This window comes from Ananas comosus, linkage group 4, assembly GCF_001540865.1.
Source record: "Ananas comosus cultivar F153 linkage group 4, ASM154086v1, whole genome shotgun sequence".
In the NCBI taxonomy this organism is placed as follows: Eukaryota; Viridiplantae; Streptophyta; class Magnoliopsida; order Poales; family Bromeliaceae; genus Ananas; species Ananas comosus.
In genome coordinates this window covers 6,292,531-6,303,862 of record NC_033624.1, presented here as the reverse complement: position 1 = coordinate 6,303,862, position 11,332 = coordinate 6,292,531, and the positions used below count along the sequence as shown (strand labels likewise).

Below are 11,332 nucleotides of genomic sequence, written 5' to 3'. Positions count from 1 at the left end.
TACTATAAAATAAATTATTATGTATTTATAAATAATATATATATAAAATATAAAATATTACACAATAATATATTTAAATTAAATATATATATATATATATATATATGGAATCGAGAGTTTGTACGGCGAGCTCCCCGTGTTTTGTGGGGCCTCGCGCGAGAGAAAGAGAGAGGGAGAGAGAGAGAACAGAGGGAGGAGGGAGAGAGAGCATACAGAGAGAGGGGGAGAGAGAGAGAACAGAGGGAGAAGAGAGAGAGAGCATACAGAGAGAGAGAACAGAGGGAGAGAGAGAGAGAGCAGAGTAGAAGGAGAGAGAGAGAGAGGGAGCCAGGAAGAGAGGTAGAGAGAAAGGGAGAGAAAGAGAGAGAGAGGGGGGGCCTGCGTGCAGGCGACCCGCGCCCGCAGCACGCGCGAGAGAGAGAGGGGGAGAGAGAGAGAGAGTGAGCAGGGAGAGAGAGAGAGAGAGAGAGCAGACAAAGCATCTCTCCCTCTCTCAGCGTGCGCGGGGGGTGCGGGCCGCCCGCACATGGCAAGCCCCACCCCCCGGTTCTCTCTCTCACTCTCTCTCCCTCTCTCCGCCCCCAGCACCCCTCCCTCTCCCCCTCTCTCTTTCCCCACCTCCTCCCCCCTACCGCGGCTCTTTCTCTCCCCCACGTGCGCGCGACCCGCGCCCAGCGGGTGCGGGCGGGGCGCGGGCCGCAGTGGGGAGGTGCGGGCGACCCGCACCCCCCGTGCGCGCATGAGAGAGAGAGAGACAGTGTGTGTGTGTGTCTCTCTCCCCCCCCCCACTCCCCTTTTATACCTCTCCCTCCCCCCAGACTCTCTCCCACTCTCCCACCCCTCTCCCCATCTTTTCCTTCCTCCCCGCTCTCTCTCTCTCTCTCCCCCTCTCCCCAGCGCGGGCGGGAGGCAGCGGGAGGCGGGGGCGCCGGCGGTAGGCAGCGGGAGGCGGAGGCGCGGGCGGGCGACAGCGGGAGACGGAGGCGCGGGCGCGGCGCGGGGCGAGGGTGGGCACCTGCGCGAGCAGGAACGAGCCGAGGGGCGGCGACGCGGGGCGCGGGCGCCTCGCGTGGGCGCGGGGCGGGGTGCGGGGGCCGCGAGCGTGGCCGCTTCGCAGCGAACAGGAGAAAGAGAGAAAGAGAGAAACAGAGAGAGAGAGAGCGAGGCGGGAGAGAGAGAGAGAGAGAGAGAGAGAGAGAGAAAGAGAGCAGAGGGAGAGAGGGGAAGATATATATATATATATATATATATAATTTTATTTATAAATATATATTTNCTCTGAGCAGATCGGGTTATCCTCAACTACTAAGTAGTTCACACAGCAGGTAGCCGTTACTCAGGTAAACGTATAACTTCATGAATAGCCAGGGAACCACGGACATTTTATACCTTTGAACCTCAACACTACAGTTGAAACTGGATCTCCCAGTTTCACTCCTAACTCGATCAACCTGTAGTAGGGGCTCGGAGAGGAGACGCCCTTCGCACTATGATAACAGGGCAACTTTGGAACAATAGATAGGAGGAAATATTGAGAATGATGTAAATTTGTTTTTTACTTCATGCTTTCTCTTTGCTGTATCAACTTATATGCTGTGTCTTTAAACTGAATTTATTGCATGCTGTTTTTCATATCTTTGTAATTGGAAGTTATGTTATGTTCGCACTGATTACTTTTAGCCGTAAAATGCTCCGATTTATTTTAATATATAAACTTTGTTTTAGCTAATTGGTGTGTTTGTTGATTGGAGTTGTATTTTAACATTGGTTCTCTGCTTTCGTTTTGCAAACTTATTGTGTTACAATATTGTAAATGGGAATTATGCTTTGTTATAATGTCGAATGACATAATTAAAAAATTTCTTCTGTTACAACTTTGCTACAATTGAAAAGAAATCGATTGGCCATAAATCTAATTTTGTTTTGTATTGTTGAGATTTTGTAACAACTAGAATTTATTTTAAAAAACATATTAATTTACTTAACATTATAACCAAATAAATAAAAAAATTTATCAAATTATCTATTATTCTAAACCAACATGTACTTGTATGTGTATTATTAACCATCTATATATATATATATATATATATATAAGGAACGATGAGTTTGACGGCGACCACCCCATTCGTCCTACCGTGTTTGGTGGCCCGTCGCGCGAGAGAAAGAGAGAGGGAGACGAAGAGAACAGAGGAGGATGAGAGAGAGCATAGCAGAGTAAGCCGGGGAGAACAGAGAACAGAGGAGAGAGAGAGAGAGTCAGTAGAAGAGAGACGGAAAAACAGACGCAAGGAAGAAGGTCAAGAGCAGGGAGAAAAGGAAGAGACGAAGCGGGGGCCGTGCAGCGCGATTCCAACCCCCCGGGCCCCGTGCCAGCTCACGCCCGCATGTAGAGATAGGCACCGGGGGGACAGAGCACAGAGCAGAGTGATGCAGGAGAGAGAGAGACAGAGAGAGCAGACAAAACTCCTCTCGCCTCTCTCACGGCGCGGCGGGCGCTAGGTCCGCACCGACGCCGCTACCGCACGCACATGCAAAGACCCCGCCCACCACCGGTTATCTCTCTCCCTCACCTCTTCCTCCCCTCTCCGCACCAATCACACCCCTCACACTCTCTGCCCCTCATCCGTTTTCCCCACCCTCAGCTCCACCTCTACCACGCCCCGGCGGCTCTTTCTTCCCCACGTCGCCGCGGTCCCGCGCCCAGCGGTGTCGGCGGGGCGCGGGCCGCAGTGGGGGTGCGGAGTGTGGAGCCGAGCCCCGTGCCGATCGAAGCAGAGAGAAGTGTGTTGTGTGCTCCGTCTCCCCGCCCATCCCTTTATACATCTCCTCCCCAGAACGCCTCTCCCATCTTCCCACACGCCCTCCCATCTTTTCTTCCTGCCCTGCTCTTCTCTTTCTCACCCCTCTCCCGCAGCGGGCGCGGCGAGGCAGCGGGAGGCGGGGGCGGGGTAAGCCGAGCACGGAAGGCGGAGCGCGGCGGGGCGACAGCGGGAGACGGGGCGCTGGCGCCGGCCGCGGGCCGAGGTGCACCTGCGCGAGCAGGAACCGCAGCCGAGGGGCAGGCGACGCGGGGTCGGGACAGCCCTCGCCTGGGCGCTGGGCGGGGTGCGGGGGCCGCCGAGCAGTGCCGCTCTCGCGCCGAAGAAGAAGAAGAGAAATAGAGAAGCAGAGAGAAAAAAAAAGAAAGCGAGGCGGGAGACGGAGAGAGACAGAGAGAGAGAGCAGAAAGAGAGCAGAGAAGAGAGGGAAGATATATTATATATATAATATATTACTTATTATATATAATATATTATATATATGTATATTATATATATATATATCATAGTATTTATTTATAAATATATATTATTTATTTTAGTATATATAATATTTTATTTATAAATATATATATTTATTAAATATATATAGTACTATAATTTATTATGAATTATATATATATATATATATTTATTTATTATATCATATAACATTTTTATTTATAAATATATATTATTTATTATATATATATAATTTTATTTATAAATATATATTTATTTATTATATATAGTTTTTTATTTATATATATATATATTATTATTATATAATAATTTATTATATAATTTACTATTTATTTTTTTAAAATATTCCTTTTTTTCCCCTCTTTTCTTTTTCTTTTTTTGATATTATCTTTTCTTTAACTTTTTTCCCCCTTTTCCTCCCCTGTTTTAAATTTTGTTTATTTGTATAGTTGTGGATCATGTACAAAAAAATAAAAATTAAATTTAAAATTTAAAATTTAAATTTTTATATAAATTTTCCGCAGCGTAGCGCGGGCCTTCACTAGTATATATGAAAGAGCACCCAAGGGCAAAATAGGTATATAAAAAATATAACATTCATCTTTTTTCACTATTCTCAACTATTTCACCAAATTAACCAAACACAATTTCAGGTAATTCTTAGAATACAAGCTTTACCAACCAAACGGTATTTACATTTTATTCCTAAGTATTCCGAAATAACAAGCTATCCTAGGGTTAAAAAAATTTATACCAAAGTTTTTAATTCCCGAACCAAACGCAGCCTTAGATGGGACTTATTTGTTTTACTGAGGGTGAAATTTAGAATAAAGTGAGCTTTCGATTGTTCAAGAGTTTATATGAAAATTATATTTTCTTCAAAATTTGGTTTTATAATTATGAAAGTAAATTTTCTACAGTTTTATTATTTGTTTGGTCGAAACTTAATAATGTAAAAATTAAAGTTATCTTGCTTTTGTGTTTGTTTTATCAAAAACTATTAAATTTTCACACCCATAATAAATTTATCTCCTATCTCTACACTCATAATATGGCATTATTATCTCTTGTATAACTTAAAAAATAATAAATAATAAAAATAGTAAATACCAAAGCATAGGTAGTATCTAGCAAACTATTTTTGTCCAAATTAACAATTTCTTTAAAAAAGTTTCAAAAAATAAAATATTAAAATAAATAAAAATTGAAGCCCCAACTGACGGTTGACGTTCTTTTATTAATTCGTCGAATAAAATTTTTATATAAAATAATATATAAAGTTCTTGCAAACTACAATCCTTACGTTACGCATATATTTATTTAATGATAAAAAATATAAATTTAAATGTTTAAAAAAATTTTATTTATTAGCTTACCGGAATATATGGCTAGACATTTAATTAAAAGAATAAAAGTTGCGAAGCAAAAGTTAAAAAATGATACTGGTGGTACACCACCAAATTAGGATATATATATTTTACACATTTTCATTCGAAGACTATCATTATCCTATTTCATACTTAGTCGAGAATCGAAGGGCCAAATAATATAATTAATTCAAAAGATAAATGTATAGAACTTGTCTAAATTATGAACTATTTTGATTTGACTATCTAGTCTTTTAATTCATTGTATTAAAATCAATCATCAATCATTTGACTTCAAAATTTAAACTAATTACTTACTTTAATAAATTTATCATTATAAAAATTACATAAAGTATGTTAATAAAATCTATAAATAGAAACAAAATACTGAAATCTTAAAGTCAAAATATTATTCACTAATTGAGATTGAACAAATTGAAATACTAAATAGTAAAAATCAAAATGCTCCCTAATTTAGATAAGTATTAAACGTTTTTACTGATCCAAAATATTCCTTTCATACCTTCCTTTGGGGGTGTAAATGAGCCGAACGCGAGCGAGCTCGGGCTGGCTCGTTAAAGTATCGAGCCAAAAAAATCAACTCGTGCTCGGCTCGTTTATTAACAAGGCAAACACGAGCCGGCTCACGAGTCGGCCAACGAACAATAAGTTAAAAAGACTAAGATTGAATATATATATAGAATAAATTTATAAAATCTTATATATTAGACTGTGATCTAATAGTTGAAATTTTACATATAAATAAGTTTTTTTATAATTGAGCTCATCTTTATATTTTTATTTTGCTAAAAATTAAATAAGTTATAAAAATATATAGTAGATATATAATTATTTATTTATATATATAAATAAAAATTAAATAAGTTATATGAATATAAAATATATGTATTCGAGCTGTTATCGAGCCGAACACGAGCGAGCTGACCCTTGCTCGTGTTTGGCTTGTTTATTAAATGAGCTGAAAAATTCAACTTATATTCGGCTCGTTTACTAAACGAGCGATTCGATCTCGAGCTTATTTCGAGCTGGACATGAGTTCGCTCGCGAAGAGTCAGCAAGATTGCCACCCCTACCCACCTACCTCCAACGTTATTATCACCCAACGTAATATCTTATAATTTTCCACGCGATCGCTGCTGGGTTTTTGTTCCCAGTACCCTCCGCCCCTTCTGGAAACGTCTAAAAACCCCTCCCGTTTTCTCTCTCTCTCGCCCGCTGTGCAAGGAATTTCGGCATAGAAAAGGACCAAGGACAACCCACCTAATCCCATCTCATAGCTGATGGCGAACCCTGCGGAATCCGATTCGAAGGCTCCGGCTCCTCCGCCGGCGCCGTCGTCGGCGGCGGCGATCGAGTCGTCGGTCATCGACGTCAACCAGCTGCGTCGCAGAGGCGCATCGCGATCGCCGTGGACCTGAGCGACGAGAGCGCGTACGCCGTGCGGTGGGCCGTCCAGAACTACCTCCGGCCCGGCGACGCCGTGGTGCTGCTCCACGTCCGCCCCACGAGCGTCCTCTACGGCGCCGACTGGGGCTTCACCGACCTCTCCCTCTCCGCCGCCGCCGAGGGCTCCGAGGAGGAGGAGGCGGCGGCGGCGGCGGCGGCGTCGGTGGAGTCGCAGCAGAAGAAGATGGAGGACGACTTCGACGCGTTCACGGCGGCGAAGGTGGAGGAGCTGGCGCGGCCGCTGGTGGAGGCGCGGATCCCCTTCAGGGTCCACATCGTGAAGGACCACGACATGAAGGAGCGCCTCTGCCTCGAGGTCGAGCGCCTCGGCGTCGGCGCCGTCATCATGGGCAGCAGGGGCTTCGGGGCCTCCAGGAGGGCCAGCAAGGCGCGCCTCGGCAGCGTCAGCGACTACTGCGTCCACCACTGCGTCTGCCCTGTCGTCGTCGTCAGGTATCCGGACGACGTCGCGGTGTCGTCGGTGGCGTAGGAGGAGACCGGGTAGTAGCACGATCCCTCGGAGGAACACAAATTCCCTGTGAGATTTTTGACCTTACAGTATTAATGCTGAAATTTGATCTAATTTGTCTTGCTCGTACGAAATTTCCTTGATCTTTGCCTGTTTTATCTCTTTTTGTTATTGCTCAATCTTGTGCGTCAATTAGTTGGTTAATTCGCTCAATCTAAGCTAATTTATTACCCTTACTTGAGGTGGTTTGATCCTCGCTACCTCTTTGGCCAGACTGGATCTCTCTCCAGAGCAACTGTATATAAGTAGAGCTTTTTCGTAATAGCTTAAAACTACTTCTTGCCGAACTTTGAAGCATTCGAAGGAAGGCTTTTGCTTCTTGAATACAGAAGCTGTTGAGGAGATGGGCAGAAGAGGCGCTCACTCCTTCATTATTGGTCTGAGAGTATGTGCTGATAGAAACAAGATTAGATATGGATCACCGTGCCATTCTAAGAGGCTAAAAGAGCAAGAGAATGTTATTATGACTATGGGCATTGATGTGTACAATTTGTTGGACTGACAGAGGGCAGGTGTGCAGCATATAGGATGCTTGCAACAAATTTGCTGCATTGCGGTGCATTAGAGATTCAATATTTGATGTTTCTTTGCAGGAATTGGGACATTCTGGAGAGTGCCTGATGCAGTTATCAGAAATTAAAATGTTCTTTTTACCGCATCGTATAATATTGTTTTGTGTTGTAAGTACTAAAGACCTTGGGCCTGAAGTATGTGGTTGAACATTTCAGTCTCCAGAACAGCCATTTCATGCAAAAAATATTGACCTTCAGGGCCTGCTTGGATGTAAGAACTTAGTTATCCAGTGATAACTTGTGCGCCAGGAGAACTTTCTTTTGTGATTGCAAGCTAGGAGTTTGATTTTAACCCCTTGCAAAGTTTTGACGGTCATGATTTGTTAGGATAGTGTAATTCACCTACAAAGTGATTTATCTTTTAATGAGAAAATGACTTGTATGCCTTTCTAGTTTCTAGTCATTTGATCACAATCTGATCATAATCCACATTAGATTTACTAAGTGCTACGAACTTCTTAAGCAAATAAATAAGGTGTGCTAAACAAGATGTTCATACACTCAGACAAGCTCTTAGGATTTTATCTCAATATTCCATAGGTTAACTTTTGTCTTGTAGTATCTTGCTATCGAAGAGCAAAAATTTTAGTTCAATAATAATGGTAGCCTTTTCCTTTGACCATGCTATGAAGGAGACAACCATCTATTTTCAGTTGTACAATTCTGTTTCAAAATTTGCTTCTTGAAAACTAATCAATCTCTTATTTATGTCAATGGTACTAGGTGCTTATCCTATCATATGATTAGTGCACTTTCTATGGTGAACAATTATGACTAGGGTTGGTTGCACAACATGGATACACACTGTTGTTCGTCATTGAAACTTCTTCTTGTAAAATATATAGTCATTGTGCATGACAAATTCAGAATCAACATCAGCGTTAGGAGAACTAGAAGGAAGTGCAACCAACTTGATCTGTAATCAATTATCAAAATAGTAATTTTAGGAAAATCTTACCAAAATAGGAGAATTGCCTATTTAGTTTGTGTGCCAAAACTTTTTACTATTTAGGACTCGTGCTGAGAATATCAAATCATGGTTTCAGCGTATGTAAATTGAAAACAAAAGCTGTATCGACTGTACTTTATCATGTAGAAATAATTTAGGCTACTTTTATTACCTTGCTATTGGATTTCCCATTTGGGATGCATCTTTGTTAATTCTTGGTACTCTCTTTGACTAATTTTTGCTAATTCATGATGAAAACTTGTGGGTTCTTTATTCTAGAAGTTAGATAGCGATGTTAAATTCTTCATATTCTATAAAACATGTGAATTATATTTGTTGATCTGAAATTAGTTATATATATTTTGTCAACACTAATTTCTACCAAGGAAAAGGTACTGTAGTTGCTTCTAGTTTGATACACAATTAAGTTGTGCACTGCTATTCTATCTTTGCATGGCAACACTAAACAGCCAACTTGTATCAGCAATAGTTTGGCGGAATTAATGTAGGGCACGACAAACTATTTCTTCTTGTTAATTTGTGTAAATAGTAGAATTGTTGGGTCATTGACCTCATGAAGGATTATTTTGCAATTTGCGTACCAATAATTACATAAGCATTGCTGGAATCTTGAAGGAGTATTATACTAAATAGCTGGGGTAGCTATAATATTGCTTTCTCTTTCCTATTTATTAATTAATTCCAACTGTTGGGTTAGTAGCTCTGCCTGTGTCTTTGATTGATACTTGCCCAAATTTTGTATTCAAGATCCTGTTTATTAATTAATTCCAAGTGTTGGGTTAGTAGCTCTGCCTGTGTCTTTGATTGATACTTGCCCAAATTTTGTATTCAAGATCCAAGATTCTGTGTCCTTATTGGCTTGTGTAGTAGTTCAGCGTTTCAGTTTTGTCCTGTAAGTTGCTAATTATTTATGAGTTTATCATTAAATAGTCAAACATGGAAGATACTTGATTCCTTCTTTCACGGGAGAGCTGTTGTTATATCTTTTTTGGCTTGATTAACTTATTTTGAAATTTAGTATGGCTGTTGCACACTTGGTTATGGCATGGCCCTTTAGAATCCAGACCATGGTCCTTTATTAGTATCCAGGTGAGACCATATGAACTGATAGAAAATAATATGTTTTCCTTGAATACTATCTAATTTTCTGCGTGATTTTGGCCAATAACCTCCTGCATAAGTTTTCTCTGTCCTTTTTGGGCATTGTATTTGCAGTTTGTAGTTGGGCTGATTTGTCTTTTCTTTTGACTTTTGCTGTAGAAAGCTAGAAGCTGGGATCAACTGAAGGCAGAAACTGCGCTGGCACATCCGTTGATGCTTCTCCTCTACCTTAAAAACAAGTAAAAGAAGAAAAAACGAAAAAAAAAAATCTTTGGATTGGAAGATGATATGTGTATCCGTTCTCTTTCTTGTATTGTTCGTGGCTGGTTTGCTCTTGTGAAATTCCTATCCTGTTGAAAACATAATATCTTCTCTGAATGTACAATGTTTCATCTTGGTGTGCACTTATTACTGTCTCTATTTTGGATGATGTGACTATCATATGCTAATGTATATATTAACATTAATGGCTATCATGCAAATTTTATATTTCTCTTCCAAGAATTGTCCTTTTGTAAAGTTAATAAATAATCACGATTCCTCCAGAAGATAGGAAATAATCTGTCAATAGGCATATGCTATATTACTAGATTATCTGACTTGTTCATAATATCATTTAAGGAAATTGTTTGGTTGCATGTAAATGCATTGCAGTTGTAACTGCATATAGATATAAATTAAGCGTTTGTTTTGATACATGTAAATTTAACTGTTGCAACTATACAAGAAGGTTCAGCTGTAGCAATTGAAATTGCGTCCAAATTGGTCGCAGTTCTAACAGCAGAACTTGAAAAGAGTAATTTTAGACAATAGTAAGCTTGCCTTTCTAATAATGAAAATTTATAAATACATGTTTCTACTCCATGCAATCAAACAAATTCCAGTAAATAGATATATATATATTTTTAAGTTTTTCTTTCTTTTCTTATATAGGGGGCAATTTTATTGCTCCATATAAAAAAAAAAAAATTATAAATACATGTTTCGGCTGCATACAACCAAACAAAATATTATACAAAATATTATATTTGCAGTATTTTCTACTATATCTAATCAATCTATATCCTATATTAATCCTCGTAATTTTTAGTCCACGTGACAAGTTTTGCTTAATTGGTGTATGTGGGGCCTACCTATCAGTTGTCGTATGTTTGGCTTAATTTAGGGCATGTGGGACCTACCTGTTGTTTTAGGGTTTAGAGAAAATATTTTAGCATGTGAGACCTGCTTGTCAATTTTTCGTTTCTCTTTAAATATTATATATGACATGTGGGGCCCACCTATTGGTTTTAGGGTTTAGAGAGCAAATACTCTTATGAACTCGATCCTTATCTTGAAAAAATGGGTCCACTTCTGAAGCGGTTCGTCGGTTCGCTTTTTCCATTGTCGTCGCTTTAGGCCGGTTCGCTTCGTCGCTTCGGAAGCCATCGTTGCCGGTTCGCTTCGTCACTTCGGAAGCCATCGTTTTTCTTCTATGAACGGAAAATAGGGCCAAGTGCGACATCGATTTTGCTTCCCTCCCTGCTGTTTCCATTGGCGCCACTTCATTCCCATCGAATGATTCGCCTCTCGATTCTAAATTGGTCTCGATTCATTATCGCTTCGTCTTCCAACGCCGCATTAGATCGGTTCGCCGGTTCGTTCCTTTCTTTGTCGTCGCTTCGAAAACCGTCGTTTCTCTTCTATGGACGAAAAATTGGGCCATATACGACATCAATCCTGCTTCCCTTCGCGCCGTTTTCATTAGCGCCGAAGGGTTGTCTGTCTTTTCCCATACCTCTCAGTGTCTATATAATGGTCATCTGCTATCTTTTGCTCTGCATCCTGCGACATCTCCGCTTCTAAGAAGAACTTCCACATCTCTTCTCAGAGCCAAGAGATTAAGAAAGGTCGCAGCGTTGTGTACTTCTGTCGATTGGTTATTATTATTATTTTTTTTGTAATTTGGATTGCTTACTATTTAATTTAGAAGTTTTAAATACTGAGTATTTATTTATTTGTTTCAGGAAGCTAACAATATTCAACTGAAATTGTTCGGATCT

At 40.5% G+C, this 11,332-nt stretch overlaps 1 protein-coding gene across 1 annotated transcript; it reads left to right on the top strand.

The window, feature by feature from the left end:
- LOC109708811 (universal stress protein PHOS34-like) lies at window positions 5,704–9,783 on the top strand. The gene is made up of 3 exons (XM_020230648.1): window positions 5,704–5,776; window positions 5,983–6,656; window positions 9,450–9,783. Exons 1-2 carry the CDS (start codon window positions 5,704–5,706, stop codon window positions 6,606–6,608), a joined length of 699 nt encoding a protein of 232 aa, XP_020086237.1. The 3' UTR covers window positions 6,609–6,656; window positions 9,450–9,783.